The sequence below is a fragment of the Pogona vitticeps genome, chromosome 3 (genome assembly GCF_051106095.1).
Source record: "Pogona vitticeps strain Pit_001003342236 chromosome 3, PviZW2.1, whole genome shotgun sequence".
NCBI lineage: Eukaryota > Metazoa > Chordata > Lepidosauria > Squamata > Agamidae > Pogona > Pogona vitticeps.
The window spans coordinates 169,481,069-169,495,650 of NC_135785.1; the positions used below are offsets into that span (position 1 = coordinate 169,481,069).

A 14,582-nucleotide genomic window follows, 5' to 3' on the forward strand; every position below is an offset into this window, starting at 1 on the left:
ATACCTCAGCGTCCAGCGAAAATCCTCCATAGGGGCGTCCATTTTCGGTGCCTATAAAGTGAGGAATCCGTCCTAAAACACAGCGTGGAGCCATTTTGCACAGCGGGTGGCCATTTTAGAGCCGCCAATCAGCTGTTTAAAAATCGTCGTCTAGCGAAAAATCTGTTCCCAAAGCAGGAAACCGATCATCATCAAGCGAAATTTCCGTATCTAAACATTGTTTTGCGATCGCAAAAGCGATTGCAAAAACTTCATCATCAAGCAGTTTCGTCTTTAACAAGGTAATTGTTAAGCGAGGCACCACTGTATATGCCCTTACTCCCCAGGGTAAGTTTTCACTGTTATGCTGTCCCACTGGATTTCTTGCATGGGAAAGAGCACTGTTTTTGTTACCCAGACAGCAATTATCCTAATAACTGTCTAATTTAGGATGAACAAATCGAGTCCTTCTTCACACAGTACATAGTGAAAAATTAAGGAACTCAGTGCCACAAGATGTAGTCGAAACCACCAGCATAGACAACTTTAAAAGGGATTAGTCCAATCCATGTAGAACAAGGATCTCAAGAGCTACTAGACTAAACATGCTTCAGAGTCTTTGTGCTTCTGAATATCAGCTGCAAGGGGAGCAAACAGAAAAGAGCTGTTGGACTCATTCCTGTCCTCTAGGTTTCCCATTCACATTGACTGGTCTCCTTGGCAACGGAATGCTGGATGATATGTTCCTGTATTTGCTTATTCTGGCTCATTCTGTCGCAGTGCCTTAAAAGTTTGACCACAGTGGGGAAAGTTAGAATGCTTCCTTTTTTAAAAAGTGCATGCCTACACTGGCTTCATTGGTTCTTATTGACTATATGGTGGTAACCATTTAAGACAGAATGTCTCTATGTTAAATTAAACCAACACTTCCTTGTATTTTCAGGAAGGTGTAGAAGTAAGAGTTGCAAGAATATTCAATACTTTCGGCCCTCGGATGCACATGAATGATGGCAGAGTTGTCAGTAACTTTATCCTGCAAGCACTTCAGGGAGAACCCTTAACTGTATGTATGCCAAGATCTGATCTTTTGAACTAATTAGCGACACAGCAAAGAATAGCTTTAATTTAAAAAAACCCAACAATTAATTTTGTGAAACATCACTTGTAAGTATTGTACAGTATAGACTTAGGAGCTAGAATTCAGAACTTGGAAAGTCTTGAATCAGTATCTTCCAATTAATCATTTTAAAACAGCATGGAAAACTAAGGCCTTTGGATAAAATAGAGCTACATAACCCAGAGTGTACTGGAGAAGGGTCCCGTTTTGTTTTTCTCTTATGCTTACAGAGCAATTCTGTGTGTACTCAAATAATCTTTCTTTAGGCATCCTTTTAAATAAATTTATGTTTTACAGTGACTGGCCACTTGGGTTTGTTCATATTGGCTGAAATCCAGGAGTAAGTCGCAATTAGAACAGGCCCATTGAATCAATGGAGCTTACGGAGGAGGTGACTCACCAAACCCCCACTGATTCAGTGGACCTACTCTAAGACCAATTTACTGCTGGATTCCAGCCATCATGTTCCCATTTGAAATATTCCATTTTGTGTTAAATGGTCTAGTTTCTTTGGCCAGTTAAGAATATATCTTCAGGGTAATAGAAACTGCTTTGCACATGGCAAATCTACACATGCATCCACGCTATTTTATTATTAATTAGCTAGATGCATGAACTGCCTCTTTTGAATGTCGTCTTTGAATTAACTCCAGGTAACATAGCAGTTCTGGCTGCTTCGGTTGATCTGTAGTACATAGCCATCACTTGAGGCTGCTGTACAAAAATGCCAAACATACTTGTGGAGATGAGTGCTTAACTACTGCTTGTGTCATTGGGCAGTACCTGGTAGTTTGGATACCCTTCTGCTATCTGTGAATTGTATAAAAACAAGAAAATGAAGAATCACATGTCATATTTTCAAAACTTGAAAATAATTGGGGGGCAGTTTGTCCACAGTGATAATGCTGTATGTTTTAGATGAGTGGAGTTGAGATGTGTTAAAATAAAAATAAACCTTATTCAAAAAGATTCACTGCAAGGATGTTTTGATGTATTACACTCGTTTTCAGCAACAGTAAAATCCCGTGAGGTTCTGCAGAAGATTGAAATTCATTGTTTTCTAGCAAATAACTGCTCCAGCAGGGTCTTGCAGTCTCTGCGTTGACTCTACTCTCCCTGCACACCAGGTATCTCCTGCTGTTGCCACCAGTTGCTGCTGCTGAATTTGCCATCTTATTGCCAACCTTCAAGGTTATTCCAACAAAAATAAACAAGTTAAATTAAATTAATAATAGCCATCACATGCTGTCAAGTCAATTCTGACTTATGGCGACCCTTTTCAGAGTTTTCCTGGTAGAGAATACTCAAAAAATGGTTTACTATTCCCTGCTTCTGGGGATGCTCTGGAATTGTGCAGCTTGCCCAAGACCACACAGGCTGGCCCTCCTGGGATGCACAGTGGGGAATTGAACTCCGAACTTTGGATCCCGTCTAGATCAAATCAAATCATATAAAATATGAAATTTCCTTTGACACTGAGGCATGCTAGGGGTGCATGTGTTAAAAATTAGTGGTGCGTATGTGACTGCAAAGTGATGAACATTTTACTGATACTTCTCATAGTTTATCAATAATGCTGGCATTTCTTGTTTTCTTTTTTCTTTTACTAGGTATATGGGCCTGGCACTCAAACCAGAGCATTCCAGTATGTCAGGTACAGTCTTCTTTGTAATACTGGACAAAACTGTAGAGTAAAAGAGAACTGCTGTCGGGGGTGTGTGTGTGTTAGGGGAAAGCAGTGAACATTAGTCATGTAGTGGCATTGACATGCGGTTTCTAGTCACGTTTTCTTTGTTATTTTATTAAGTTCACGAAGTAGCACCATCTCCTTTGCTTTGCAAATCGTTCTTCAGATTGGTGCTTCTCCCTGTTTGGGGTTTATGATCCTCTGTGTGTGTGTGAAAACAGTACATAAATGACAAATCATACTGGTCTTTAAAGTTCCAGCAAGGAAAGTTTTTTCTTGTACTCAAACTTCCATAGGGTGGGTGAGAGGGAGAAAGGGTTTTGTTCTGACATAAGGAAACACTCTCATCCTGAGGGAACCTTAGGAGAAGCTACTAGTGTGGCTCACAGGACTTGACATACAGCTGCTTTCTGGTCACCAGCAGGCAAATAAAGAGCATCCATCTCATTTGGAGTAGATTTTGCTAATACACCTGCCTTATTTAGAAATGCTACCCTTGTATGGGGTTCACTTTTCAGATGGGAATAGATCATATTTTGTGAACTTCCAGTTCCATTACACAGCCTTACAGTTTACTGATGCATGGCGCTACTCATGTGCATTTGCTCAAAATGGCATGGAAAAAGGAATCTCAGTCATGCATTTATAGCAATATCTTGTCGTAATTGTATGTCTGGGATTCCTTTGTGTGCTGTTGCTGTTTAACTGTTATCCACATTAGAAACTGACATACATATCTACTAGCTCCTATTTAGTCAATTTCCTCTTTTTCCCCATCTCCCAAGTCCACTCTGTGCCAGTTCTTGATTTATTTCACAGAAAGGAATCTCTGTATATTTTCCAGGCATTTTGCAAATAGCCAAGTGGCTCCATTGATCTAAAATAATATTTCTGCTCATTTTAAAAGTGTTGGCTTGGTTTGTTGCTTCCCCCTCAGGACAGCCACCTCCCCAGTTATTTTGTGGAATGCATCACAAACCTGGCAGTTGTGTACCTACCTTTCTTTGGACTTTGAGGGCTTTGCACATTGGACAAATGTGGTCAAGAAAACACTTGACAAAGCAGAGTTCTCACACTGCGTAATTTACATGTGCTGGTAAATATTAATTGAGATTCAGAAAGAAATGTGGCATCAACTTGAAACCAGCCTCAGACTGCTCATTCACGGCAGTGTGATCAAAGTCTGGGCATTAAAAAAATGGTTTGTCACTAATGGGTTGGTTCTGCTCTGGAAACAAACCCAGGTTATTTTAAACCACTGGTTCTTAACCTTGGGTTACTCAGGAGTTTTGGACTGCAACTCCCAGAAGCCTTCACCACCAGCTGTCCTGACTGGGTTTCTGGGAGTTGCAGTTCAAAAGCATCCGAGTAACAAAGGTTAAGAACCACTGTTTTAAACCATCACGTTTAGATGAAATCTGGGTCAAAGTAACTTTGCAATGTACTCTTTTGTGGTCCTGTGTGCCCTCCAAAGCTAAGGACCTAGCGATCCATTTCCCACTGAGTCTAAACTCAGAGTAGCTAAGAGCAGTAGCAAGTGACTGTTTTGGATACAACATGTGTTTCATTGCTTGAAAGCCTGGAAGTTCTGCTGATGAAGAGATAGCCTTTGTCTGACCGAGCTCAACAGCCTGCCCTGTTGTGAGGGACCCAGGCCATTGTTCCAGCTCACTCAGTGCTATATACACTAACTGATTGGCAGTGACTCTCTAGGGCAGAGGGTGAGAATCATACAGCCTGCTGAGTATTTGTACAGATACAGATGTTCCCTGCAAAAAAGGAAGAATTTTATTCTTTGCCACAAAGGAAGAAAGAATTTGCTCCTGAAAGTCTCTAAAAGCAGCCATGCTCGTTTTAACAAAGCTCCCTATGTACTGTAGGTTTTCTACAACTGAACATAGTCTTATTTCAGTTGTTAAGCATAATTACAGTGCAGATAAGGTATTACAGGTGCACAAATATCCCAGCCTTCTAAATGAAGCTTTGAAAGTGTATCCTCCATTAACAGAATCTTAATTATAGAAATTTTTGGTGGTTTCAGTAGGAACTCAGTAATTCTGAGGAATATGACCCTAGAATCTCTGTCCTAGATTTTCCTAAGGCCGTTTAAAGGTTATAACTGCATGTGCCACTGAAAAGCATTTAATGCTCAGAGGTACCCTTACGTGGCTGATCTCGCATGTCACGTGGTAGCATGCTCAGAGTACATGCATTTGACTGGCATACATGGCAAAAGCTTTTTAAACACAATCTGTTTATATTTATTATTATTATAAGAATGCCTACTGTAGGTACAGTACTTTTCAACTTGGTCATTATCGCAGTTGGATCAATGCAGGTTTTATGCATTAGAAGTAGGCACATTTATGTCCCCTAGTGTGTAGTGTTCATCCAAAGGCTGTTTTCGGCACACTCATTTTGTCCTGATCTGCTGTTGGTATTATTTTATTTATTTATTTATTTATTGGATTTTTACCCTGCTCCTCTAGACCATGTCTACTCGGGGCGGCTTATTAAATAAATGTTGCATTGGAGTATCTGCTATTCTCATTTGCAGAGTGGGAAATAAGTGGCAGTAAATAGAGGAACTAAAGCCTCTGATATCCAGATTGCAAGTTTTCAGGAACCACTTGTTGAGATTTGTACAAGAAGCTGCTTGAGGTTTTAGGGGTTTTTGGGTTTTTTTTGTAATCCAGTGCTGCCCTCTTGTGTTGATAGGCAGACTATGCAGTTTGTATTTGTAACAGGAAATAAAATTGTGAACAGAATACTCAGCAAAACTATCTGAGTTGGCATATTTGACTATCCAGCAAAACCTGCAACAGCATGATAAAGATTAACAATCATGTTGTTTCTTCTGCAGACTGGAACAAATTTTCATACATTAATAAATAACAGTCACGATTGATTGATTGATTGATTGATTGATATTGCCCATCTGGCTACCAAGGCCAATCTGGGCAGTTTACAACTCCTCTTCCAGGAGTTCAGATAGTTTTGCTGATTATTAATCAGTGATAGAAGCAACAGCTTGGTGGGAAGCTGGTGAAGGAGAGGAGGACTTTCCTATGTATTCATGGGTTTTCGTCCTGTCGGGCAACAGTACTGGGCCTAAGGAACCCAAGTTCCTTGTATCTTATCACTGTACTAATTGCCCATGTCCTGTGAACTACCCAGATTCAACATGAGAAGGAGATGGAAATGCCATGCCACATTTTTGTAAGATCAGTTTACTAGCTTCCTCCATTTTTAACCAAGCAGTGGCTGAAATCCTATTGCTTAGGGTAGTCAGCCACAACTAGAGTATCAGTGGAATGTACAGAGGAGTTGACTCGCCAAATCCCCAGATTCCATGGGTCTACTCTAGTAGTGACCTATTAAGCTAAACAACAGAATTTTAGCTAATATCAAATATTTTATAAAAGATAGACACAATAGAACATGTGTGCTCCAAACATATGTACTATCCTAGTTTTGATTTGAGTAGATCAGCTTTGGTGAAGGTTCCCCTTGACGTGTCCGGCTCATCCCCGTCTCCAAGCCATAAAGCAAGTGTTTGTCCGTAGACAGTTTCCATGGTCACGTGGCCAGCGTGACTAGACACAGAACACCGTTACCTTCCCACCAAGGTGGTAACCTGTTTATCTACTCGCATTCTTACATGCTTTCGAACTGCTAGGTTGGCAGGAGCTGCGACAAGCGATGGGAGCCCACTCTGTCACGTGGATTCGATCTTACGACTGCTGGTCTTCTGACCTTGCAGCACAGAGGCTTCTGCCGTTTAACTTGCAGCGCCACCACGTCCCTCTGCTCAGCCTGAACTTTTTTCACTGCACCAATTCGGTGTATTCTTTCTGGGACATTGGTGGGTACCAAGAACAGTCTGTATGAAAATACTTAAGAAATAAATATATTATGACACTCTGTTGTGTACTCTGATAGATTCTAAGTAAGTTACTGTGGTTTGCTTAATTTCTTATTGAGACTGTCACCATACAGAATGATTGCTACTACTTTTCCCACAGCAGTCTGTGTATTAGATTGTCCAGCAGTAATTGTGTGAAGACATTATTCTTTGTCTTGTCTCTTTTGCAGTGATCTTGTGAATGGACTGGTGGCCTTAATGAACAGCAATGTTAGCAGCCCAGTTAATTTGGTAAGCAAGCCATTTTCTTCCAGCCTTCTCCTTGACGTAGGGACTGCAGATGAACTAAGTAAAATGCCAGGGAAATGGAATAGTATTCCTAATCAGCTGAAAGCAGTACTGGAAGGAAAAACCCTAAACACTTTGCAGTGCTGAGAATCCTCCCGTCTATATCGCTCTCTCATTTATTTTCTTGCCGAGTACATGGCACACTTGGAGGAGGAAAGGAAGCAGGGAACACAAGGAGCATTAGAAGTCTCCTGATACTCTTCCTCAGATACTGCAGTAAAGCATAATAGGTCAAATTCAATAGTTTCTCTTCACTTATTTCTATGTGAAGTGTGGTCTGCTTTTGAAACAATAGCTGTATGATGTATTCCAGCAACATAACATTCATCTTCCATAATCCTGTTGCTAAAACAAAAAGCAGCTTCCTCTGTTGACTCAACATGTTGTAGGTTCTGAACTGTAGCCCTGAAGTTTATTTTTTATTTATTTATTTATTTATTTATTTATTTATTCAATTTATATGCCGCCCACACTACCCAGAGGTCTCTGGGCGGCTTACAATAATTAAAATTCAATACAGTAAAAGATAAAATAATTAAAATACAATTAAAATACAATTAAAATTGCCGTCAGACCCACAGCTAATATTATTTCAATTAAAAGCCTTCTGGAACAGGAAGGTTTTGACCTGGCGCCGAAATGTCATCAGCGTTGGCGCCAGACAAATCTCAGTCGGGAGGGCATTCCATAGTCTGGGGGCAGCTGCCGAAAAGGCCCTTTGTCTACAAACCGTCCCTCTTACCTCCTTAAGGGACGGCTCTTTCAAAAGGGCCCCCTGGCTAGATCTTAACTGCCAGGTAGGCTACTATGGAAGGAAGCGGTCCTTCAGGTATCCAGGGCCCAAGCCGTTTAGGGCTTTATATGTCAAAACAAGCACTTTGAATTGGGCTCGGGCAGCAACTGGTAGCCAATGTAACTTATACAGAATCGGCTTGATATGTTCCCTGGCGGCTGCACCACTCACCAGCCGCGCAGCTCGATTCTGGACCAGTTGCAGTCGCCGGACCGTCTTCAAAGGCAGCCCCACGTAAAGCGCATTGCAGTTTAGTGACATTTATGGACATAGGCTTGGTCCCAATGGTGAGAGTGTGCAAGTAATGAGCACTTCAGAATGTGGGGCCGGGAGAGGGAGATCCCTGCCTTTCCTGCTGGAGAATGTGCAAGAACGATCCCCAATTCCCTAGAGCAGAGTTCATGGAGGAAACGGAGAGGCAGGAAACTTTTCCGTTCTTTTGTATAATATAGCCACTAGGATCCAAGCTTTTATTATTCTGCTAATGATCCTTTAGGAAGATAAGCGTTTTAGCATGTGCTTTAAATAGAATTCATTGTTTTCTTAGGGGAACCCAGAAGAACACTCCATTTTAGAATTTGCCCAGTTAATTAAAAAGCTTGTTGGTAAGTATGATGTGTGTTTTACTTGTTGAGCAAGAATGTGTGTGTCCTGCACATTTAACGAAGTGCTGTGTGCCCAGTACAGAATAGTGGCCAGCTGTGGTTTGGAGAGAATATGTTGCACAATAACATTGATGATGATTTTTTTAACAAAATGATAGAAGGGAAGTGTTTATTCCTTTTAAAAATATGTTTTGCTCTTTAAAAGGGTCTTGTTCCTTTGCACCCAGTTTAATTAGCTTTGAGAGAGAGAGAGGCCCGGAAGGAAAAGACACCAAACCGGGCCTTCTCGGCGGTGGCTCCTCGCCTCTGGAACAACCTCCCTCCAGAGATTCGCGTGGCCCCCATGCTGGGCACCTTTAAAAGTCAATTAAAAACATGTCTGTATATTCAGGCCTTCCCTCCAGCTAATATCTGATTTTTCTTTTTATTTTTCCTTTATTTATTTCTTATTCTGTCCTTGTATTTGTTATTATATGATTTATGTAATATTTTGTGTTATTTTATTGTTTTATGTTATATTGGAAGCCGCCTAGAGTGGTCTTATAGACCAGATGGGCGGGGTACAAATCAAATAAATAAATAAATACAGTGGTGCCCCGAAATAAATTGCTTTGTTAAGAATGAATGGCAGAAATGCAGCTCTTTTCCATTAGTATCCCTAAGTATGCTTGCCTACATAGCGCTAGAGATCCTTTAAATGTCATCAAATTGGGACATATTATAACTGCACTGGGCCTGTGTGATGGTTTCTTAATGCCTGTGTTGTATTTTACGAAGCATAAGTTTCCTAAAATATAGAAAACTCGGGAAAAGCTTCATAACTGTTAGATCAGTTTGACAATGAAACCAATTACCTTGGGAGGCAGTGAGCACTCCAGTGCTGGAGGGATTCAAGAGAAGACTGGACAGCCCTATCAGATATGCTTTGATTTGGGTTGCTGCATTGAGCCGGGGGTTGGATTTGATGGCCTTCTAGACCCCTTCCATCTCCGTTATTCTGTGATAAGTTGCTGTGAAGCCTTGTTTGTGAAAGCTGAAAAACTACTAGCATATGCTTATCGACAGCAGCACATATAGCAATAATTGGATTTGCTTTGGGTTTTACAGGAAGTGGAAGTGAAATCCAGTTTCTATCAGAAGCTCAAGATGACCCTCAGAAAAGGAAGCCTGATATCAGGAAAGCCAAGTTACTGCTTGGCTGGGAGCCTGTGGTACGTACTGCAAGAGTAACTGAGTTTGTTTTGTAATAGAACATTGTTAGCAACTGAATAAATTCTCATTGCTTCCTTCTGTGGTGGGCAGATCTAATTCAATTCCTTCTATGTTGTCTATCTTCTTTTGGAATTAGTGGGAAGAAAGTTTTGATTTATTTTATATTCTTTTTTTGAAAACCAGTATTGTCACTGCTGGTGGAATATCGCTATGTCACTATTCATTCTTAAAAGGAAAAAAAAAAGCCAAACTAGACAAATTCAGTACAAATCAACAGGGGCTCTCAAGAAGCAAAGCAATTTAACAAAGGCATTGTAACGTAGGAGTCAAACTGTGCTCCTACTGAAACGCTTCTGCTATTGATCAATAAGTAACTATTGAGCACAAGTGACTGATTGTAGCTCTGCTTTTTGGGATATGTTACCTACTTGGAGACTTTGGTGTGCATGTTCCTCTGGCATGTTCCTCGGGGATGTGGTGGCGCTATGGGCTAAACCGCAGAAGCCTGTGCTGCAGGGTCAGAAGACCAGCAGTTGTAAGATCGAATCCACGCGACGGAGTGAGCGCCCGTCGCTTGTCCCAGCTCCCGCCAACCTAGTGGTTCGAAAGCATGCAAATGCAAGTAGATAAATAGGGACCACCTGGGTGGGAAGGTAACAGCGTTCCGTGTCTAAGTCGCACTGGCCATGTGACCACGGAAGATTGTCTTCGGACAAAAAAACGCTGGCTCTGTGGCTTGGAAATGGGGATGAGCACCGCCCCCTAGAGTTGAACACGACTGGACAAAAATTGTTAAGGGGAACCTTTACCTTTACCTTTACCTGGCAGCAACAGCAGCAGCAACATTGCTGGTAGAGAAATCTGCTGCATTTAGGCTGCATGCTTTCACCAGTGTTTGTGTAGACTGGAAATTGATGCAGCTCAGTTCTTATAAGAAGTTACTGGAGTTTTATATTGTATGTCAGTGGAAGAAAAACATCAGTGAATCACTGACAGTCCTGCTTATAAGTTAAAATTAGAGGTCGTCCCTCACTGCGGTTTGACACTTCTATGCATTTCAGTGGTTCGAGCCCACAGGTACTGCATGGGAGAGCCAGATTTGTTGGCCCACCTCCTCCTACGGACATTCACTCAGAGGAAGAGGCAGGGCGTTTGTGGCAGGAGGTGGGGTGTAGAATCTGGGGCGTCCACGCAATATCTATGGGCCCGATCTGTCAAACCGAAACACGGTAAGTGCCCATTTCTAGTTACAATAAAAAAAACCCACCTCCCAGGTGACAAAATCCAATTTGGAGGATTTGGGAGCTGATGCATCCCTGAAATGGACATGGGACAAGGTCAAAACAAAGTAAGAAATGCCAGATGTATTCTTTCCCAATCACGGTGTTTTCCCATCAGGGAGTGTCATTCTGTTCATGTCTGCTCAGAAGGAAATCCCACTGCCAACATCTTCCTGAATTTTTTATAGCCGCTTTCCAGTCCGTGATGGGTGATGGCAGTGGAAGAAGCTTGCAGGCGTGACAGGGAGCCGTGGGGGATTCCTGCAGCCCATAGGCTGGGGGTGTACCTTCCCCCTCGTATGATGTAGGTCGCCTGATAGTACAATTGTATAGATGTCCTGCTGAGACGTCTCATAGAATTCAGTGGGCCTTACTCACAGGTCAGGTATGTATAGCAGCAGCTGGCCAAATCTGCCCCGCTCAGGCCCATCCTTCCGCCCACAAAGGAAAATCAAAACATTTTTTCAGCCTCTGTGTGTCTTCTAATAGGTGCTGGGACAGTCTTGTCACATTTCCTAGCACCATTTTTTTTAAAAAAAAAATCTGTTAAAATGTTTTGCCACTAGAGGGGGCAAGAGGTCTATTTCAGTAAAAAAAACTGTGTGTCCCTTTGAGGAATGGAGGCATCGTGGGGAAGGGAGCAGATGTAGTTCTCTGAGGTCCAAGGATGAGCATGCGGATCCCTCTCTTACTCAAAGAAATTGCATATCCTGATGCACGGGGGATTGTAACCCTTGATAAAAGTCTAGCATTGTGTGGCTATCATTTTTTAACAGTGAATGGAAACCGTGGGGCATATGTTGATATGTAGGAGAAAAAGGGTGTGTGCTACGTCTCTGGCTGGGAGAGCCTCGAAAAAGTGGAGATCGCGGCTGCTGCCCCTCGGCTGCATCTCAGAACTGGCAGGCTCTTTGCCCAGTCCCTTTAGACAGCTCTTCAGCCAGCTTCAGTGCTCCTGACCTGCCCCAGGCTGTTGGGAAAGGCTGTGTGGATTGGCCCAGCAATCCGTTGACTGAGATGTTTCCCCAACTGCATTGTCACACGATGCGAGGGTAGCGCTTCTTCAAAAGCAAAGTGTACCGCTTGCAGGCCACACCATAGTGCTTAGAGCAGTCTCTGGGTGCTTTACAATTCTATTCAATGAAGCAGGCTACACATTTGCACACCCACCCACCCACCCCTGAGTTGAGTACTCAATTTACCGACCTGAGGAGGATGGAAGGGTGAGTCAGCTTTGAGCTGGTTACCTGAATCCATCGTGATTGAATGCAGGTGGTGAGAAGAGTCTTAGTTGCAGTTCTGCAGATTAAGCACTGTGTCACGAGACTCTCTAACATCTCAGTAAAATCTCTGCTGGATAGGCGAGCAGAGGTTCCCTATCTTTGGTCCCCAGAAGCTCCAGCCTGCGTGGCCAGTAGCCAAAGTTCCTAATAATTGTAGTCTAAGAACATCTGAGTTTGGAACCCCTGAATTAAAACCCAGTTTGTCAAAATGAACAGATTTAGATATATAAAAATGTACAGTGGTGCCTCGCTTGACGATGTTAATTCGTTCCAGCGAAATTACTATAGAGCAAAAACATCGTCAAGCGAAATAAAAAACCCATTGAAACGCATTGAAAACCGGTTCAATGCGTTCCAATGGGCTGATTGCCTGCTCATCCAGCGAAGATCCTCCATACGTCGGCCATTTTCGGTGCCTGTATAGCTAGGAATCTGTCCTAGAAAACAGCGGGGGGACATTTTGAAAGCCAGAGGCCATTTTGAAACCCGACGATCAGCTGTTTGCTGATCGTCCTAAAGTGAAAAATTGGTTCCCGAAACAGGGAACCAATCAACGTGAAGTGAAAAAAACCAATCTAAACATCGTTTTGCGATTGCTTTTGCGATCGCAAAAACTTCAACGTTAAGTGGATTCGTTGTTAAACAGGGTAATCGTCCAGCGGGGCACGACTATATAGGGGTTTTGCCCATTCCTCTGGCTGTTGGCAAAAGATGGATGCACATAATGGCTACATAGGTATTTTCTAGCTTTCCTTTGCAATGAAGCAAGATATTACAGATAGTGAAAGGGCAGACAGGTATTCTAGAAAGAGACAGCCCTGTCTCTTTTTCCTCCATGCATTTTCACAAAATCTTTCTGTTGCTGCTGTTGAATGGGAAAATAAGCAGACCTTAGATGTGAGAAGACAGGCTGTACTTCAAGGCTGCCAGTTACCACCTCCATATATTTTTGTTTGTTTGTTTGGAACAGACAAGCTGAAAGAGTTGTCAGCCTTTATAATTCTTACAGCTTTCACAGGAAGTTCCTCTGAGTTTAAAAGAATGCTTTTCTTATGCTTAGAAAACTATTTAAATATATTTGAATGCAACATGTTTTGTGATTGTGGTTCAGACGATCAGGAAGGTTTTTGTGACCAGAGAAGCATTTTTATCTGTCCGTGTGCTTTTTCTCTTTGGAAACAGGTCCCACTAGAAGAAGGTTTAAATAAAGCAATTCATTATTTTCGGAAAGAACTGGAATATCAAGCAAATAATCAATATATTCCCAAACCAAAGCCTGCCAGGATAAAAAAAGGAAGAACCAGGCATAACTGAAAACTCTCTTGGACAGGAAATAAAATCCCTTACCTTGCATTTGAAAAAGATGTTAATATTGTCTTTTTTGAAAAAGACTTCAGAAAAACAGGTATCATGAAGAAGAGAAAACTGGAATTTCACTCTGAAGCTTGCTTTAAAGAAGTGGATGTGCCTAAATTAAAAAAAAAAACTGCAATCTTTGCCTTGCACTTTTTAAAATCTGTCTTTTTATGTAAAATAGAAGCATCTTTTTTAGTATCTTCAGGTTTTATATCTTGCTGTGAGATCATTTTGTTGTGACTGTCCTTGACAGTTTTATTTACTGGTTTCTTTGTGAAGCTACAGATCAGATGGGAAATGCCAATTTATTTATAAAGTGGATACTTTAAATGAGAGATACTATGCATAAAGGAAAAAAGTTAGCAGTATTGTCAGGTGACAAAACACTGGCATTTAGTATTATAGGATTGTAAAAACTGTATGAGAGCTTTATGTATTCTTTTAAAATCATTTTTTTTTCCAAATGTTTAGTTCTAGTTGCACACTTGAATTTGAAAATATTTTCACTGACTATCATGGATAAATGCTATTTTGAATCACTACTGTGTTGTGCACACTCTGGGGCAAAAAGTTAATGTATTACTGGTTACCAGTGGTTGAATATGCTATTTTAATAAAATATTGAAACCTAAAACTTTCAGTAGGTAAAAATCCCATTGCAACTGTGGTGTGTATATTCATACTTATTGATACAATAAGATAGAGTGCAAACTACTGCCAGGCGTTGGCCTTTCTTTACTCTTTGAGTTGTTCATTCTCTTGACCTTTATTAGATAAAATGTTAAACAGAATACTGTCCCACTGAATAAAGTCCACTTAAAGGTTTAGTCTGTGGATTTAAATGAAAGAGTTGAACATGTTTTTAATGCTGCTAATAGCTCCTTTCCCTTTTTCTTATCTATAACCAACAGCTAAATTGCTTCTTGCAGTGCTTGGTAACAAAATTCCAATGGTGTGCTCATATTGACCTGTTACACAGATGTAAAATTCCTATTTAAAATGTGGACAAATTTTGTTGCATAACTTTGTGCCTGGCATAGCTTAGATCAGGCACTGG

At 41.4% G+C, this 14,582-nt stretch overlaps 1 protein-coding gene across 3 annotated transcripts in view; it reads left to right on the forward strand.

Moving 5' to 3' along the window:
- Positions 1–14,176, forward strand: part of UXS1 (UDP-glucuronate decarboxylase 1) — a 58,854-nt gene extending 44,678 nt beyond the window's left edge. For all 3 annotated transcript variants that reach the window (XM_020784055.3, XM_078391472.1, XM_078391471.1), the window contains 6 exons: positions 923–1,042; positions 2,707–2,750; positions 6,879–6,939; positions 8,337–8,394; positions 9,502–9,605; positions 13,352–14,176. In XM_020784055.3, coding sequence (XP_020639714.1) covers positions 923–1,042; positions 2,707–2,750; positions 6,879–6,939; positions 8,337–8,394; positions 9,502–9,605; positions 13,352–13,483 — 519 coding nt within the window. In that variant the 3' untranslated portion in view covers positions 13,484–14,176. The remainder of the gene's footprint in view (positions 1–922; positions 1,043–2,706; positions 2,751–6,878; positions 6,940–8,336; positions 8,395–9,501; positions 9,606–13,351) is intronic.
- The last annotated feature ends 406 nt before the right edge of the window (positions 14,177–14,582 follow it).